This window comes from Hylobates moloch, unplaced genomic scaffold (genome assembly GCF_009828535.3).
Source record: "Hylobates moloch isolate HMO894 unplaced genomic scaffold, HMol_V3 SCAFFOLD_1, whole genome shotgun sequence".
NCBI lineage: Eukaryota > Metazoa > Chordata > Mammalia > Primates > Hylobatidae > Hylobates > Hylobates moloch.
This window is the reverse complement of record NW_026652276.1, coordinates 147,550,824-147,571,253: the sequence shown is the minus strand read 5'-3', so window position 1 is coordinate 147,571,253 and position 20,430 is coordinate 147,550,824. Positions and strand designations below refer to the sequence as shown.

The following is a 20,430-nucleotide window of genomic DNA, read 5'->3' as shown; positions in this document are numbered from 1 at the left end:
TACTTATTTCAGGAAGTACCCATTTGCCATCTTCAGTCTGAGTGACCCCTGTCCTGTCTAATTCTTCCTCCTCCTCTCTGGTAAACTGGGGTCTTAATACTAGCTTAGGGATGTCTGGGAGCAGGCTACATAGTCTAATTTCTTTATCCAGGGAGGCTTGCTTAGCAGCTTCGTCTGCAAGTCTGTTTTTCCTGTAGCTTCTATAGTGTTCCCTTTCTGATGACCATTTACATGAACTATGGCTACCTCTGCTGGAAGCAGGAGGCTTTCTAAAACCTGTTTGAGCAGTTCCCCATGTACCAATTATTTTCCCCTGCTATTTATTAGACCCTGCTTTGTCCAGATTTTTTCAAAAGTGTGTACTACCCCATAAGCATATTTAGAATCAGTATATATAGTGCCTTCTTGGGCTTTAAGGAGCTTTATGGCCTGGTTAAGACCATATAATTTACAGATTTGGGCTGACCAGCCATTAGGTAATCTACCTTTCTCATATAGGGAGTGTTTATCTCCATCAGTGACAGCATTGCCATCTATCACTCGTCACGACTCATCCACAAAGAGCCTTATCCCATCATGTAGTGGAGCTTCCCTAAGGTTTGGTCCTACTTTGGTTTGTTATTCTATGATATCTAAGCAGTTCTGGTCTGATGTCTTTGTTCTCCTCTCCTTTCCATAGGAAACTGGCTGCGTTTAGGCAAATATTTGTTGTTACAAGCAAATAATTTTTTTTTCATACTAATACGGCTTCATATTTTAGAATCCAAGAATTTGTTCAAACTATCTCCCGGCTTTTGGTTTAATATATTCCTGACGTGGTGTGGGGCACTTACTATTAGGGCCCCAACAAACGTTAGCTTTCTACTCTCCTAGCAGCAGGGCTGTGGCAGCACTGCTTGCACATATTTGGGCCACCCCTGAGAGACAGGATCGAGAAGCTTGGAGGCAAAAGCAACAGATTCGCTCTTCTCTCCCCAGGTTTGAATGAGCACCCCAAGGATGATCCACTGTTACCAACAGATGGAATGGTTTCTCTAAAGATGAGAGGACCAGGACCGGGGCTGTAATGAGGGCCTGCTTTAGCTCTTTTACCACCTGAATTTCCTTTGAGGACAATTGCAAGGGATCGGGTTCTTCTTCTAGTAACTTGATAGAGTGTTTGTCTTTTGATCATATGAGTCAATCCATAACCTGTAGTAGCCAGTTAAATCTAAAAATCTTTGGAGTTCTCTTTTTTTCTTAGGCAAAGGCAGACTTACTCTTCCCAATATTCTCTCTGGGTTTATTCTTCATGTCCCTTCACTAATCAGGTGTCCTAAATATTTAACTTCTTTTTCTGCAAACTGCAGTTTGTTCTTAGATACTCGCAATCCCCTTTCTCCTAGGAAATTAAGCTTGTGGTGCTTTCTGATACCTCGGCCCTGCTCTCCCCAGAAATTAAAAGATTATCTATGTATTGTAACAACTGGGTTCCCCTGGAAGGTTGAAATTCCTCTAGGACTTTTTCTAAGATTTGACCAAATATGTTTGGGGCTTCTGTGAAACCTTGTGGCAGCACAGCCCAGGGGTACTGTTGTTTTCTCCTAGTTATAGGATCTTCCCATTCAAAGGCAAAGAGGTTCTCTACTCCTAAAGTCTAGGGGACATGCCCAGAATGCATCTTTTGGATCCACCACATTGAACCACTTACGTTCATAGGGTATCTTGCTAAAGAGGGTGTAGTGGTTAGTCACCACAGGGTGGTAGGCCTGGACAATTTGATTTATAGCCCTTAGATCTTGCACCAATCTATACAACCCATCAGGCTCTTTGGGAGAATTGGAGTATTGTAACATGCAGGGTTCTCATTGTCCATCATTAATCCCTCTATTACCAGTTGGAGACCTTTTCTCCCTTCAGTAGAAATGGGATATTGTTATCTGCAAACTACTTCTGGTTGTTTTAGTTTAATCTGTAAGGGTGTGATTTTTAACCCTCTATTGCCTTCCCTAACCCTCACAAGGGGATTAATTTTTCTTTCCTCCTCCTCTGTTAGGAGGCCCATCATTACTTTTATTTGTCCTTCCTGTATTCCTAATCCTAAACCCAATCTCACAATCAGGTCTCAACACAGGAGGTTAGTTCCTACTTCAGGAACAAGTGACCCCTCAATTTGTTTTGGTCCTGATGTAATTAAAATTTTCTTAAATATTGGAACCTGAAATCCTTCCCCTTTTACCCCGATACTGTCAGTTTTTCCTTAGAGAGTTCTGTACCCCTTGGTTGGTGAATTAGGGAGGAGTGAGCTGCCCCAGTATCAACCAAAAATGTCACTTCTCCCTCAGGTCCCACCTTCAAATTTATTAAGGGTTCCTGGTGGGATCTACTCAGAAGGCACTCCTGCCCCCCGCTAGTCTTCATCAACAGTCATGAGAGGTATCACCTTTTCTTTTTTCTATTTAGGACATCCTCTCTTAAAATGCCCTGTCTTTCCACACTTGTAACATCCACTCATAGTCTTAGGACCTTTTCCCTGCATTTCCCTTCTTTCTTTGTGTCAAAATCTATAATTCCCTTGTTTCCTAAGTGAGGGATCTTGATGTAACGCTTTCTGACTACCTCTTCCACAGTGGAAACCATGATTTTTGCTTTTTGTTTCTGCTTCTCTTCCTTTCTCCTTACAAAGACCTTCTGAGTTTGCCTCAGTAAATCCTCAGTTGGTTTCTCTTTCCATCCATCAATCTTTTGTAATTTTTTGGTAATGTCAGGCCAGCTCTTAGTTACAAAGTTAACCTTCAAAAGGCATTGCCCTACTGGGTCCTCTGGATCTAATCCGGAGCATTTTCTCATCTGATCTCTGAGCCTATATAGGAATGCAGAAGGAGTTTCCTCTTTTTCTTGTTGAATCTTGAATGTGTCCTGTGTCCTACGAGTGGACTCCTTGATCCCTTTAATTATTAGTTCCTGGAGGTCCTACATTTGGGTGCGGTCCTTGGGATCGTTATTACCCCATTCGGGATTAACATTTGGAAATTTTTGTTTGGCTGGTGAGACTCCTTGCCTGGGAGGGTGTTGCCTCTCCCAGATGGTCATGTCCACGCTCCTAATCATTCCCCTTTCTTTTCCTATGAACAGAATATTCTTGATGGACATCATTTCAGCCCAGGTGTAAAAGCTGGATCCTAGGAATTGGTCCAGATGGTCTGCTAAACCGAGTGGATCTTCTAGAAGTGGTTTCATCTTTTTCTTGAAATTCCTAATTTCAATACTTGTATGAGGAGCATTTACAAAGCCAGTCTCTCCCTGTCCCATGGGAACTCCCCTAAGAGGGAACATGCTAGGTGCCTGCTGTGTGGAAGGAATAGGGAAGTTCTCAATATCCCTCTTACAGTGTTGTAGTTCTTTTTTTTTTTTTTTTTTTTTTTTGAGACCGAGTCTTGCTGTGTCGCCCAGGCTGGAGTGCAGTGGCGCGATCTCGGCTCACTGCAACCTCCGCCTCCCGGGTTCACGCCATTCTCCTGCCTCAGCCTCTCCGAGTAGCTGGGACTACAGGCGCCCGCCACCACGCCCAGCTAATTTTTTGTATTTTTGGTAGAGACGGGGTTTCACCGTGGTCTCGATCTCCTGACCTCGTGATCCGCCCGCCTCGGCCTCCCAAAGTGCTGGGATTACAAGCGTGAGCCACCGCGCCCGGCCTGTAGTTCTTTTCTTAAATTTGGATAAGGATTTAGAGGAGCAGTTGGTTTGGCTCCGCCATGGTGTCCGGGTCTTTCCTCTTCTAACCCTGCTGCTGCCCCTTGGTTTTCCTGTCCCCTATTTTTGAGATATATGGAGGGGCATGCATGACGGGGTCCCAGGGCTTTTCCCAGGGTGAGGGATTTTTACTAGGCTCTTTTTCTTCTTCTTTAAGTGGGAATATGGGGGCTAATTCCTTGATCCAGCAGAGAGCATAACCTATCTCTTCTTGTGAGGTTGGGGTTTTATTATTCACGTAGAGAATTAAAGCTTGGCACACCCAATTTTTATCTGAGCCAAACTTAGGCCATAGGACTATCCTGGTAAATGTCAGAGGGAGTCTCTTTGGCTCCCTCTTTCCCTTGTCCCCTAGGCCTAGAATTTCTGTTTCCCATTTTTGGTCAGTCTGTGTCTGAGCTTTTCCCTGTGTTCTCAGCACCCCCTACTGGAGGTTTCTTGCACACCCCAAGAATCACTTCATCCATTCTCCGACCGTTCTTTTTGTCCATTGTTTGTCCATTTTCCTCATGGGAGAACGGAACCATGGATTGGGACTCCGCACTGCTTCATATGTAGGGTACATCTCAGTCACACACACTCAACCTCTGAAAATGCCCAACCACCAAGACAGTACTTACAGTCCAATTTTCCTCCCTTGGCTCCTGCGTGAGGTTGCCTGGTTGTTGCAGTGCCAGCTTTTCTCCCTGTGTCACCTCTGCTGCCTCCTGAGTAACAGTCTCAGGTTTGTCTGTGGCTTCTGTGGGGAGCCAGGACTCCTGGACAGAGTGGGCCACCCAAATGGGGTGGGACACCTCTCCCCTCTCGGCTGGAATCCCACTCCATGCAGGCACAGAGATCCCAGACAGGCCCCCAGGTTTGTGAGAAACACACATTCACCTGTCCAAACCCAAAGAATGGATTTGGAGACACGAACAATGGAAGCGAGACTTTTAATGGTGGTCTTGCAAGATGGAATGTCTGGTAGGCAGGCACACCTGGGGCAGTTACAGCAGGTAATTTATCTCCTAGCATCCAAGTCTCACTGCAGCTTCCACCCCGCCTGGTTCAAGTGATTCTCCTGCCTCAGCCTCCCAAGTAGCTGGGATTACAGGCGTGCATCACCACGCCCAGCTACTTTTTTTGTATTTTTAGTAGAGACAGGGTTTCACCATGTTGGCCAGGCAGGTCTCAAACTTCTGACCTCAGGTGATCCACCCACCTCGGCCTCCTAAAATGCTGGGATTACAGGTGTGAGCCACCGCTCCCAGCCTAAATACAGTTTTTTTTGTTTGTTTGTTTTTTAAGTAGGCCACTGCCTCCACCTTTGTACAGAGAAGTCCCAGGTTCCTCCTGTCAGAACCTAGCTAGACCCTGGAATAAGATACCAAGACCAGGCTTGCCAAGTGTGGCTTGGCATATAGTTTGTGTTTGACCTGGGGTCAGGGCCTTGTCTACACACTTTTTTTTTTTTTTGAGACAAGGCCTTGCTCTGTCATCCAGGCTAGAGTGCAGTGGCTCACTGTAGCCTCAATATTTGCATTACATGTTGATTTATATAATTAATGGATGGTGTTGCTTATTATCGATTGATCGTGAATCTGGCCACTTGACAAATTTATTCTAATTGTTCGTTTTCTCAGATTATTTATGTAAATAGTAATAACTGTAAATAATAATCTATTTCAATTTTTTTTCTTCCAATGATTGTACCTCAGTTCATTTTACTGTCTTATATGTAGGCTTCGTCAGAATGTTTCATATTATGTTGAAAATAGTAATGATATATATAATAGCATTCTTACCTTGTTCCTGATGCATAAAGTAATAGTTCAAAAGTTTCTCCATTAATTATGTGTAGAGGTATAGCAGGTAAAAGAAATAAATTTTTATTCCTGGTTTGCCAAGAGCTCTTATCAAAATGTGTTAAATTTTATCACATGGTTTTTATGCTTCTGTTGACCTTTTTTTTCTCTCCTTTAACTTTATGGGATCTTAAGTCATGCAAAGTATTTTATTTTTGTGTAGTCAGATTTGTCTATTCTCTGCTTTATAGTTTCTAAATAACCTGTTGTACTTTTTAAAGTACCTCCAAACTCTAGGTTGTAGAAATATTTTCCTTTTTTTTAATACTTGGTTTTAAATCTTTGTAGCATGTATTTTGGTGTGTGGTATGACATGGAGGTGCATCTTCTTTGTATTACTTCAGGTGGATGTTTAATACAATATTGTATTGAGTGCAGTGGACCTGTAAGTTTTAATATTTGTTTATAACAATAAGGAAGACTAATGGTTTTTTCAAAGTTTACTCAAAAGTAAAAGCACACACGTAAAGAAAAAGAGAATGTAAAGAAAAAGAGAGTATCTGACGTGGATCAACTTGAGCCTATAGATTTTTTTTATTGGTAAGTCAAAAGCAGGGCCAAGAAAAGAAATTATCCAAATTGAATTTTCTCATTATATTAGTCTGTTTTCATGCTGCTGATAAAGACATACCTAGACTGGGCAATTTACAAAAGAAAGAAGTTTAATTGGACTTACAGTTCCACATGGCTGGGGAGTCCTCAATCATGGTGGAGGGCAAAGAGGAGCAAATCACATCTCATGTGGATGGTGGCAGGCAAAGAGAGAATAAGGAAGACACAAAATCGGAAATCCCTGATAAAATTGTCAGATCTTGTGGGGCTTATTCGCAAGAACAGTATGGGGAACCCACCCCCCATGATTCAGTTATTTCCCACTGGGTCCCTCCCACAACATATGGGAATTATGGGAGTACAATTCAAGATGAGATTTGGATGAGGACACAGAGCCAAACCCTATCACTTATTATCCAAGTTCTATCAGACTGGGAAAACAACGTTTCAGTCCCTTAAGTAACAATTTTAGAGGGAAGATCGACGGCTAACAGTTACTCATTGTGCACATCAGGATAAACCAGTTAACCAAATTTTGATATGCCTCATTTATTATACACAAAAACAAAATGGCTTTTTTTCTTTTTAGTTAACATTAAACTAGCTTTTATTCCAAAACAAAGAAGTCAGTCCAGTAAAACTATCTTATATTTTGGAGAAAACATATTTAAGAATTGCTTTGGACAACAGAAACTGTTATCTTATGAAACCTAAAAACTTTATTAAATTCTAAATGTAGCATATGCCTACCTCCCATTTTTGCCTTGTAAAGAGCTCAGTACACTATTAAATTATTAACTTAGTTTATTTGAAATAGTTCTAAGATACTTCATGCCTCCAAGATTAAAACTAAAATCCAGGTTAGCAGTTTTGAAGAAGAGTGGACATGAGCCTTGAACATTATATATATTTGTTACACCTGATAGAGATATTTTAAATTGTCTGCTAAAAACCCTCTTGCTTTGTAGATGGGAAAACTGAGGGTTCCAGTGGCTATTTACTTGCTCCAGCTTTTATTTCCAGTTCGTAGCAGAAGCAGGACTTAAACTTCAGGTCTTTTCGTCTCAATCACATGGTCTTTCTCTTTGCATTGCTTATTTGATAACGTTTTTAAATAAAACAAAGCATTTTGCAACTAGTGAGACTGTACAAAAAGTCGTATAATGTGACCAGAAGGGAGATTATTAAGAATTATAATTTCACTGAAGTAAAATGTGTATAACTCCATTTACTGTTTTTCTATGTAGGTGAAAAGAGATTTGAATGCCCGGAATGTTCTAAAAGGTTTATGCGGAGTGATCATCTCTCCAAACATGTCAAAACGCACCAGAATAAAAAAGGTGGTGGGACAGCTCTTGCCATTGTTACCTCGGGAGAACTGGACTCATCTGTTACAGAGGTGCTTGGTTCCCCAAGAATTGTCACAGTTGCAGCCATTTCTCAAGATTCGAATCCAGCAACTCCCAATGTTTCAACCAACATGGAAGAATTCTGAAAAGTTATTTATAACAGAGACCTCTAGTGCTGCACTTGTTTACACACCTTTGAAAATCTGGAAATGGGCTGGTCAAGTGGATTACAGAGTAGGAAATTATGTTTTCATTCTTGGCTTCTTTAAGTATTCCAGGGTTTGGGGTCAACACATGAAGTGTTGAATTTTAAAAAATACAAAAAGCAAACTGATGTACTGGAAACAGAAAAGTATTTCCTCCATACTATAAGTTGTAGTTGTTTGGAAATATATCACATAACCTTTAGACAGAATCTTCCCATCTCTTAATATCATGTGTTAACATGTTTAAAAAGACCTTAGTAGTTGCAGGCTGGACCTTAATTGGACTTAATTTTCTTTGAAAGTACTTTGTTATAAATTCGGTCAGTAATAATTTACGTGTATTCTTTTTCTCTATAGCACAGAAAACAGATAGTTAACTGATGATAGGGATGATACCATATTTCCTTCGCTTGATTTTTGGATAATCAACCGAAAATAGTTTTGGCCGTCTTTTCTAAATGTTAGAAATTCTTCAACAGTTGAATTAGGTAAGTTCCAAAACAGTAATCTGAGATGCGTCTCAGATCTTTATTACCAATACATTATAGTAGTGTGTATGCAGACAATCAGTGAAGTCCAGTTACTTTCTCCATTTGGAGACACAAGAGGAACGTAGAGTTAAATCTTAGGTTAACTTTTAGGTTGACACCTTAGGAAAATGCTGGGAAAAAAATGGTCGAAACAAAACTCATCATAGCTTCAGAAAAATAAAATGAGGCATCTTAACATGCAATGTTCTAAAGTTAGGATTGATTATATTCCTAACCCTAGGTTGAACCACAAAATTTCATTTAAAATGTTTATATTGGAAATATTTGCATAGAGTGTAAATTGTTCTGTAGTTTCGTATTTTGTAAATATGAGTTATGTTGACAATGTGCAGAATTCTTTATGCTTTGACTTGGTAGCCAAAGAAAGAATTATACTTTTTTCCAAGGCCAGCAGAAAATTCTCTTTTAACTACATTGTAATTCTTGTTTTCCTCTACTAAAAATTGGCCAGTCCCATTTTATTTCTAGTGCTATGTAAGAAGTAATTAGGAATTATAACACAGTAATGTTTTTATGTTACATCAATAACTGAATTTTCCCCAAAAATTAGCCTAATATATAATAGATATATTATGAAGCAAAATTTTTATTTTTGAAAAGGCAGAATAATTTTCAGTGAAGTAAGTGACTAAAGAAAAAAATATATTATTGTTTATGCAAGGGTCTTACAGGAAAGGGTCTTTTTTTTTTTTTTTTTTTTTTTTTTTTTTTTGAGATGGAGTCTCGCTCTCTTGCCCAGGCTGGAGTGCAGTGGCACGATCTTAGCTCACTGCAACTGCCGCCTCCCAGGTTCAAGCGATTCTCCTGTCTTAGCCTCCTGAGTAGCTGGGATTAACAGGCGCCTGCCACCACGCCTGGCTAATTTTTGTATTTTTAGTAGAGACAGGGTTTCACCATGTTGGCCAGGCTGGTTTCAAACTCCTGACCTCAGGTGATCTGCCCACCTCGGCCTCCCAAAGTGCTGGGATTACAGGCATGAGCCACCATGCCCAGCTAGGAAAGGGTCTTATTAGGAAAGATGGCCAAAAGTTTCATATGAAAAAATTTGGATTATAAACCAGTAACTTAAATATTAATAAGGATATTTTATGTTTTAAAAAAGTATTTACACAGAATCATAATCAGTGAAATTGACCATTTGAAAACAAAGTTTTTACCTACCTGCTCAATTTATTAACATCATTGCTTTGGGGACTGTTTGAATATAGGTACGTGTTTTCTTGTGCATTCTCTATAATTTCAGGAAAAGTACTACTCATGCGAATTCTCTTCCAAAATTGTGATGTTTCTTGTATTTTTGATGAAGGAAAAATACTGTAATGATCACTGTTTACACTATGTACACTTTAGGCCAGCCCTTTGTAGCGTTATATAAAACTGAAGGTCTTTTGTGCTTTCAGTTTGTATAAAAAAGCTTTGAGATTAAAGGAAAAAAAAATTTTTACACTGTGGTTATAAATTTCAAGTTTCTTAAAGCTTTTGTAGACTTGTAACAGAGTCTTTAAATTTTAGTTGGATTTTGTAAATTGTTTTGTATATTTTATTTAATGTACTCTTAACAACTGATGTATCTGGCTTTAAAACATCAGAATTGGTTTGTTGTTTTGTTTGGTACAGAGGAGCATTTGGTAGTGTTAATTTTAATTTTATTATATAGGAGCTGAAACATCAAATATATATTTTATCTATCATTATGCTACACAATCAGTGCTATAAATTTTTTTATGCAAAGAAACTTTCTTAATGTTTTAATCATGTTTCCTCAGAGTGACACTTTTTGTTGTTGTTAATACCAAGTATGAACACTTTGCATCATTATTCCATGAACCAGTTCTAATGCAAACCTATGTATGTCCATTAGAAATGGAAGTTATTTTTTAATCAACAATGAGGCCTATTATAAATTTATCAAATGAATCTGGATAGCTTTATAGCGTATAAAATATGTTAATTTGTGTTAGCAGGTGCACATTTCACCACTGAAATCAGAAATATTTTGACAGTCTGTTCTGCATACCATTCTGAGTCTACTTTTCTGTCTTTAGAAGAATCGTAAATTTCAATGTCCTTTATTTGACTCAGTGGGATATAGCTGTTATAAGTAATAGGGCACAGAAGTGCAGTAGAGTCTTGTTTAATGGCATTTCACTGTTCATTCCCTTTACCACCATTATAAAACTTTTCTTTATTGTAATTATCAGTGCAAAGCTATGTATTTATCATGGTAAAACTCCAGTGTTAGAATAGTTTTTTCTTACAGTATACTTTCTTTGGTTAGGTTTGTGTATGTGTTGCTGATTACATTAGAACTTGATGTTAAGTCATTATTTATCACACTCTCATGAGAGCAGTAATAAAAGTGTGTAATCTAGGAGAAAAAGTTAATTTGTCAAACTTAGATAAGCATGATGTTTAGGTCCTATTTTTCAATTTTATAACTGTTTTATTGCAACAATATTTGTATTTAAGTCTCCATTTTAATGCCTTGTGGTGTTTTTTTATGCATGTCACTAAGTTGTCATCCCACATAAATTGATGTGCAGCATAGGGTATTAAATCTACATAATGATTTTAAAACAGAAATAGTTGATGGTAAAATGTAAATGTTTTGCAAAAATTCCTTATAAAAAGTTTTGTAGTAACATTTCACTTGTAAATTTTTTTTGTAAAAAAAAAAAAAAAAAGAAAATGAAAAAAAAAGGATGAATCCAGAAAAAACCTGTTTCCCATATTCTAGAATTTAGACAATTATTCTGCCAGCAAAGCCTCTGGGGCTGTAATTGACATTTTTACAGTGCTGATTTGTATAAAATTTGTTTTTTGTGGATTTGGAAATAAAATCATGTACAAGTTGTTGCCTGCAATAACAATTGCAAGTAACCTATTAAAAATTCCCTTGAGTTTAACATGTTTCATTTAATTATGTATACTATAAAGCAGCAATAAATTATTTGAACTATCAACCTACTTATCATGAACACTGGAGAGTTAAATGCTTCTCACTGGAGAACACATTGGCAACCCTTCGTAATTCCTCGTATTGAGATCTGGTCACCATTTCTCTGAACATACATTTCTCTGAACATACCGCCAAAGAACCGCAATTCAAATTACATGTTAATTTGTAGCCATTGATGTAGACATTTATGGAAATTAAAATTTGACTTAGAGACACTTTTTACTTAAATATTTTAAGCAATCAATGTTAGGAAATTATAGGAAGACCTGAAAACGAAAAACATAATTAAAATATTAAAGCTCACAGAATCACTGAGAAGCAATATAGGCCACATAGATACCACAAAGACTACAAGCAGAAACTGTCTTCCTCCTGGGAGAGCCCTGCAAATCTCATGAAGACCTTTAGTAACATCATGAATACATTATTTTACCAACTTCAGCTAACACATTTCCAAACTCACACCAGATACAGACATAGCAAAGCGAGGGTTTGGCCCAGGGTGGCGAGGGTAGGATGTTAGGCAGCAAGAGAAGTACGCTGGCCCACTGACAGAAGACTCCAGAGACTCTAGGTTTTAGGTAGTAAGCAGGGGCTATAAGGTGTTTGGATAGAGAACCTTGTACAGCAAGGTCCTAAAGGCATAGTTGTGTTACAACTTTGTAAAATAATGTGTTCATAACAGTGACTGAATCAAAGAATTTATGCTGCTCTGTCAAATAAGACAGTAAGGAATTGTCAAAGGATGTTTTCTATCCAAAGTAAAGATACACTTCAATTACCTGAAAAATTCACATTAGAAAGCATCAGGATGATATTGTATAAAAGGGGATAATGCAGGCCAGGCACAGTGGCTCACGCCTGTAATCCCAGAACTTTGGGAGGCCGAGGTGGGTGGCTCACGAGGTCAGGAGTTCAAGACCAGCCTGGCCAACATGGTGAAACCCCATCTCTACTAAAAATACAAAAATTAGCCGGGCGTGGTGGCATGCACCTGTAGTCCCAGCTACTCGGGAGGCTGAGGCAGAATTGCTTGAACCCAGGAGGTGGAGTTTGCAGTGAGCTGAGATCACGCCACTGCACTCCAGCCTCGGTGACAGAGCGAGTCTCTTGTCTCAAAAAAAAGGATAGTGCAATTAGAAAAATGTCATTGTGTTTTTCAATTTTTAATATAGTTTGGTTCTTGTGCTTCTAGGAATTTCAGCCACATGAAAAAGACAGTAATAAAGAAAAAAGGGGATAAATCACCTTGAAAATTGACAAAAGCTGTTGGTGTAGTAAGTTAGGAAAGTTGAAGCAGTGCTAAAAGCAATACTAATAGGGTGTGGTTTACAATGCCATTGATAATGACAACTTGAAGATAGAAAAATATACAGTATTGTTTATTTTTTAATTAAAAGTTCAGATGCTTAATTATAGGGGTGCACAGACTTCAAGTGTCACAGCAAATTTGAAATACTTTATTCCTTTATGATCTTAATAATATATTGCTATATTTACCGCCCGAACAGTAATGCCTGCTTAATATACACACAACCAACTTGTAATTCGGTAGCAGGACTTTTAAGGCATGTATTTTCCATTCTTTTAAGATGGGCTGATTAGCATAAACCTTGGGCTCTGTTCCTCTTAGTAACAGGTGGCAATGAAATTATTTACTTTTGGATACCTGAGAGTAATCTCAAGTAGAAATAGTGGAAGGAAGGAACAGAGAGAGGGAAGGAAAACGAGCATAAAGGCCTATTTATAATGCAGAGGGTTGATCTCCCTGGTTAATAGCTAAGCATCGTGCCAAAAGAGATCAACGGAGAGTCTGAGGATTTCAGGCTGGATTCCTGCTTCAGCCATTTAGTAGGCACACAACCGTGGGCAAGTTATTGAACTTTTCAGCACTTCTCTTTTTCTACTTCATAGAATAAAAGAGCAATGCTTATTAATGTTAAGCATGAATAATACATAGGTCTGTTAAGATCAAATAAAACTATATTGAGTAACACATAGTTGTGTTTAATACATTATTATTGTTAATTATAAGTTAACCCAAAAGGCAGAGGGGTGTCTTAGTCCATTCGGGCTGCTATAACAAGATGACTAGGTAGCTTATAAACAACAGAAATTTATTTCTTACTTCCGGAGCCAGGAAGTCCAAGGTCAAGATGCTGGCAGATTCAGTGTTCATTCACTGGTTCATAGATGGTGACTTCTAGCTGTGTCTTCACATGGTGAAAGGGACAAGACAACTTTCTGGGGCCTCTTTTGTAATGACACTAATCCCATTCATGAGAGCTCTACTGTCATGATCTAATCATTTCGCAAAGGTTCCACCTCTTGATATCACTGGTAATATTGGTAATTCGGTTTCAACGTGAATTTTGGGGGGGACATAACTGCTCAGACCATAGCAGGGAGCATGGAATAGTTCCCACCTGGACCAATGCTGAAATGTCTTGAAAATGGGCAACAATACATCAAAAAGTTAATTCTCAAATCCCATTTTACAAATGAAATTTCAGTGGGAATTTCCAAATTCAAACATATTTTTCTCAAATTGTGAGCTACTTTGCCGTACTCTACCTCAAAATTTTGTGACAGTCTTTTTCCAATTCTAAGAAAAATTAAAGGTTTAAATCTTAGTTTCTTTTTTTTTTTTTCCCTTGAGACAAGGTCTCACTCTGTCACCCAGGCACACACCACCATGCCCAGCTGGCCTCTAACTCCTGGGCTCAAGTGATCCGCCCACCTCCACCTCCCAAAGTGCTGGAATTATGAGCATGAGCCACCACGCCTGGCCTATTTCCTAATTTTTAAATGTTAATTACAATTACTGTTTGCCTACCACAAAGTGATAACAGACAAGCAAACCGGTGAACAAGAAGCAAACCAATTACTGCAAAACAGAAACAGCTGCTCATATGTTGTTCACTAACTTTTGTGGGTATATGTGTGGATGATTTTCCATATTTAAAAGCATTCTCTATATTTAGAAATATATGTGTTAAATAAACCCAGGCATACAGGGCAAAAGTACCCCTCTTTTCAGCTACCTACCAAATTGCAGCCACAAAAAGAAAACATGGAATACGGAGTTCGAAAGTTTCTTAGACAACTTCCTCTCAGACTTGGTTCAGAAAAGGATAATAGGATGCTCTACTTTTACTTTGCTTTTTAGATTCTTTGTGAGATAAGATAGGATATAGAATAAATGTCTAAACTTATAATGCCCTGCAAGGCTGAGGCATCTCTGCTGGCTGTAGCTTCAGTTGTCCAGTTACAGCCTTCTTGCCCATTTAACTCTTACCTTTGCTTCAGATCCTGTTCTTAACTCTGAGTTGCTCTGCTCATTCCCAAGCTCACGTTTGTTGGAGATGCTTTTTCCAATTAATACATTTATGGAGCACTTGTGTGTCAGATTGAGGCACAAGGGATGCTGTTTTTCTTTTCTATGCTAACTCTGCCTTCTTGCATCCCAACCTCAGCTGGATTTCTGGAGCTCCGTGAGATCCATTTGCCCTATGCCTAGGAATGGGCAGGCCAGCAGTTGCAGAGATGCTATGGTCTATTCAGACCATAACTATGGGGAGGAGCTGAGGCTCAGGTAATCTGAAGCAAGTTAACAGGTTTCAAGTCAGGGTCAGAGACTTAAGAAATCAGATGTGGGTGTTAAGATCAGACGAAAGCAAATTATAGGGAAGAGGAGGAAATTAAATGAGCAGTTGTCATGAACGCCAGTTTGTCTTTGAATCATGTCTTTCTAGGTGGTTGGCTTGGTTCAAATTTTGTTATTTATTATGTTGCTATGAATTGTGGTTTCATAAATATTTTATTTATAGTAGTAGTATTTTTTAGATGTTTAGATGTGGAACCATAATAAAGTTATATTTTCTGCTGGTAAAATTGTTCCTTGCCTGTATAATGTTATGCTGGAATTAAATACATCAGTAAATCATGGTGCTATGTAAAGGGCATTATGGCTTCCAAGTAGTTGGTCAGCTTAACAAGTCTGAAAATCACTGTTGAGGAAAAGAATCTAATGGCAAACAATAAGCTAACTGAAAAAAAGATTTCAACCAAATCAGTAATACTGTAAACAGTTACCACTTTAATGTAACTATTTTATGTTTTTGCAGCTCTTTACGTTAGCTTATTCTTTGTCAAGTTCATACATGTACACATGAAATGTATGTGTGTACATGTTAGGGGGAGCATCATATATGTTTATAGTTTATAAGGCAGAATTAAATTTGTTACTATGGTTTGGCATTATAGTTGCTTATTCTCTGTCCTTAATTATGTGGACAGACATAAAATTGTTAGAAAATTAAGCCCTATTCTGATTATCATTTATAACCTTATTTAAATTTTCTTTTTTTTTTTTTTTTTCAGATGGAGTCTCGCTCTGTTGCCCAGGCTGGAGTGCAGTGACATGATCTCGGCTCACTGCAACCTCCGCCTTCCGAGTTCAAGCGATTCTTCTGCCTTAGCCTCCCATGTAGCTGGGACTACAAGCGCCTGGATAATTTTCGCATTTCTAGTAGAGACAGGATTTTACCATATTGGCCAGGCTGGTCTAGAACTCCTGACCTCATGATCTGCCCCCCTCGGCCTCCCAAAGTGCTGGGATTACAGGTGTGAGCCACCGTGCTTGGCCTGTATTTTTGTTTTTATGGAGCAAGGTATGACTAGAACAGAGTTTTGGGTTCTATAGAAAAAAACCTCGTTTCTCCTTGTTTTGCTCTGTTTTTCACGATATTGTGGATGCCAATTTGTACTAAAAGTCTATGTAAATATGTCCACCAATTTGATAAGTAGCTGGAAGTACTTTTATTCTTGTGTTCAATTGTAACACAGCACAGCATTCATCAGTCAGAAGGGATGCTGGACATAGTAATGGAGGAAGGTCCTAGAGCAATTTCCCTCCCTCCCCTTAGTTGCTGGGTTCTGGGGAGGTCATGGGGTGGTAGTAGGGGAGTCAGGAACTAGAAGTTTCTTGTATGGAATTACCTCCTTGTATGGAATTATGTCAATATTTTAATAACCAACCAGTGTGGTTATACTGGTGTCCCAGATTAATGTGCACCCTGAGTAGGTGCGTTTATTCTCTGCCCATGCTTCAGACTTCCGGTATGTGTATGGAAAAACCCAATCCCGAAACCATTCTTTTAGTTATTAAGATAATAAAAAGGCCCATGCAGTTACTTAAAGATTTTGCTGAGAAACATGAAAATCAAGGGAAAATGCAAGTGGAAAAGTCATTTCACTTCAGGATACTTAAGACTCAAAAATTACTGTAAAATATATGTAAGATGCAGCTTCAGTGGATTATGATGCCTCAAACCATCTTAGAAGGCAAATCAGAGAAAGGGAAACGATTACAGCAGGTTTGTACGTCAACAAATGTGATTACTTCCTAAACTGTCTTTTCAGTGATTTTTTTTAAAAAATCTGTTAACTGTATTTATGGAATATAAGATACAATTGATTATTTCATATACCACTAAAAAAAACCCTGCCAATTACACTATAATCCCATTTAAAAGCTTTTTTAAACTTATAAAAGAGCTGTTAGACTTATTGATATATTTTATCATATATCATTCTTCTTTCTACATTAGAAATACAAGTGAAATATATTACCCAAAGTAATCTATGGATTCAGTGTAACCTCTATCAAAACACTAACAACATCCTTCACAGAAATAGAAAAAAATGCTAAGATTTGTATGGAACCACAAAAGACCCTGAATAGCCAAAGCAATTTGAATGAAAAGAACAAAACTGGGACGCATCACACTACCAGACTTTGAAATATATTACAAAGCTATAGTACCCAAAACAGAATGATACTGGCCTAAAAACAGTCTAGGTAGACCAATGGAACAGAATAGAGAACTGAGAAATAAATCCACGTATTCACAGCCAACTGATTTTCAACAAAGGCTCCAAGAACATATAACTGGAGGCTGGGTGTGGTGGCTCACGCCTGTAATCCCAGCACTTTGAGAGACTGTGGTGGGAAGATCGCTTGAGGCCAGGAGTTCAAGAACATACAATCGGGAAAGGACAGTCTCTTCAACAAATGGTATCCATATGAAGAAGAACAAAACTCGACCCCTATCTCTCACCATATACGAAAATCAACTCAAAATGGATTAAAGAATTAAAGGTAAGACCCCAAACTGAAATCACTAGAAGAAAACATGGGGGAAACATATCAAGCCATTGGTCTAGGCAAATATTTTTTTGGATAAGACCTCAAAAACACAGTTAACAAAAGCAAAAATAGACAAATGGGATTATATTAAACTAAAATGCTTCTGCACAGCAAAGGAAAACAACAGAGTGAAGAGACAACCTGAAAAATGGGAGAAAATATTTGCAAGCTATCCATCTGGCAAGAGATTCATATCCAAAATGTATAAGGAACTCAACCAACAGAAAAAAGCAAATAACTTGATTAAAAAATGGGCAAAATAATCTGAATTGACATTTCTCAAGAGAAGACATACAAATGGCCAACAGATACATGAAAAAAATACTCAACATCACTAATCATCAGGGAAATGCAAGTCAAAATGACAATGAAATATCCCAGTTAAAATGGCTATTATCAAAAAAACAAAAAATAGCAAATGCTGACAAGTATGCAGAAAAAGAAGGCCTCATATACTGTTGGTAGGAATGCAAATTAGTACAGTCATTATGAAAAATAGTATGGAAGTTCCTCAAAAAACTAAAAATAGAAATAGCATTTAATTCAGCAATTCTACTACTGAGTATATATTCAAAGGAAAGGAAATCAGAATATTGAAGAGATATTTGCACTCCCATGTTTATTGCAGCACTGTTTACAATAGCTAAGATATGGAATCAACCAAAGTGCCCATCAATGGATGCATGGGTAAAGAAAATGTGGTGTATATACACAATGGAATATTATTTAGCTCTAATAAAATGATTTGTAATTTTTGGCAACATGGATGATCCTGGAGGATATTATGATAAGTGAAATAAGCTAAGCACAGAAAAACACTGCATGTTCTCACTCATATGTGGGAGCTAAAAAAGTTGATCTCATAGAATAGAGGTTACCAGAGGCTGGGAGGGGTACGGGGTTGGCAGAGGGATAGAGAGGTTGGTTAATTGATATAAAATTAAAGTTAGATAAGAGTAATAAATTCTATAGCACAGCAGGGTGGCTATAATTAACAATAAATTGTAGTGTATTTTAAAATAACTAGAAGAAAGGATTTTGAATGTTCTCTATACAAATAAATGGTAAATGTCTGAGGTGATGGATGTGTCAATTACCCTGATTTGATCATTACACAATACATACAATTATGTCCCAATTTAAAATACATACATATATACATGAAATAGTTTATTCACATCAGTGATTTTGTTTGTTTGTTTGTTTGTTTCTGAGACAGAGTTTCACTCTGTTGCCCAGGGTGGAGTGCAGTGGAATGATCTCGGCTCACTGCAGCCTTGACCTCCTGGGCTGAAGCGATCTTCCCACCCTAGCCTCCTGAGTAGCTGGGACTATAGGTGCACACCACCATGCCTAGCTAATTTTTAAATTTTTTATAAAGACAGGGTCTCACCATGTTTTCCAGGCTGGTCTCAAACTCCTGGGTTCAAGTGATCCTCCTGCCTCAGCCTCTCAAGGTGTTGGGGTTACAGGTGTGAGCCACCATGCCTGGCCAGTGATAACCTTATCATGTTTTTGCCCACGAGTGGTAGTTTTAAAACTATGTTCACAAATTTTTTGATACTCCTCTCTTCAATAGATGGAGCCTAATTCCCCTCCACTTGGGTGTGGCATGGACTTAATGACTTTCTTCTAATGAATAGCATAAAGTGGATGTGACAGCTGTGATTTCAGGCACTAGGTCATAAAAAGTCACTGTGGCTTCCCTCTTAGTTGTTCTCTTAGATTGTTTGCTTCAGGGAGGCCACACACTATGTCATACATAATCCTATCAAGAGGCCCAATATTGCTCAGATATCTGGGCAATAACCACCTAAGTGAGCTTGGAAGTGGTCCTCCAGCCCAGTCAAGTATTCAGATGACTGCAGTCCCAGCCAACATTTTGACTACATCTCATGAGAGACCCTGAACTGGCAAACCCAACTAAGCTGGTCCTAGATTCTTGACCAACAGAAACTAATAAGTGTTTGTTGTTTCAAACTGTTATATTTTGGGGTAAATTTTTATGCAATAATAGATAACATACCATAAGTCAACAATTTTCGACCAATACCTTCTGTACCCTTAAAAGCATAAACGATGCAGCATTTCTTAAAAGGAGGCTCCATTATTATCTTTGGGAATTTTCTGTACACTAATGATATACATTCTGCAAGTTTTGCTGGAGATGTATGGGCAATGATAACTACAACGGACCTGCCTGTTGGCAGACCACAAATGACATCTCACTTTCAAAGATGTTAAAATACGGGGGGGAAATGTGCTTCATAGAATCAGTGAAAGACATTTTAGATCATGTTTATTATGTCCCTTCTGCCTCCATCAACCCCTTTCCTTCTCTAAGAACTTGATCTTGTCTATTTCAGGACAAACCTGAGGTTTGTAGAGGGTTAGTGTGTTTACATCCTCCACTTTACATGCACCACACAGGGCTTGTATGGTTATGGGGGGAAAAACCGTTGGTGTGAACTGAAAGAATGCTTTGTTAACTCGAACGTTTCTCAGCCCAAGCAACCTTTGCTATGAGTGTCACAAAGGGGAATACCTTCTTTGTGGGGTCCTGAAATTGCTGGGTAAGTGGTGATGGTGGTTGTTGGGAAAGGAGCTTATGATGCTGGTGGAATTTTGGGTCTTAAAGAGGGCATATTAATCTTTAAAGAATTGGAAATATTTCAGTTACATGTAGTAGTCTATATCTTGCAACAATTCATTACCAGCATATTAGGTAATGCATACACACACACACACACACACACACACATATATATATATAGAGAGAGAGAGAAGCAAGAATGCAAACAATTAGCAGTGTCACACCCAACAGGTGCATAGTCAAAGTAAATATAAAATAAAGACAGAGATTTACCTGACCTAACGACACTGATATCCTCCCTTAATCCTTCTCCAATAAGTAAGATATCACATATGGAAAGGTCTTTAAACTATTAAGCACTAGACAAATGTACACTTTAATTACATACGTGTGCTGCCTCAATGCTGAGAGAGTTGCAGATCCTCATTTAATT

General features: G+C 38.3%; 1 protein-coding gene across 3 annotated transcripts in view; it reads left to right on the top strand.

Moving 5' to 3' along the window:
* SP4 (Sp4 transcription factor) overlaps positions 1–15,600 on the top strand; it is a 91,047-nt gene extending 75,447 nt beyond the window's left edge. The window contains exons 6-7 of one of the 3 annotated variants that reach the window (XR_009215589.1): positions 7,376–8,171; positions 15,577–15,600. Coding sequence is in view for 2 of the 3 variants with exons in the window: in XM_032759660.2 (XP_032615551.1) it covers positions 7,376–7,623 (248 nt within the window). In the remaining variant the exon portion in view is untranslated. Of the gene's footprint in view, positions 1–7,375; positions 10,942–15,576 lie in introns of those variants that run through there. The other 2 variants (XM_032759660.2, XM_032759670.2) reach the window with 2 other exon arrangements.
* Positions 15,601–20,430: the final 4,830 nt, after the last annotated feature.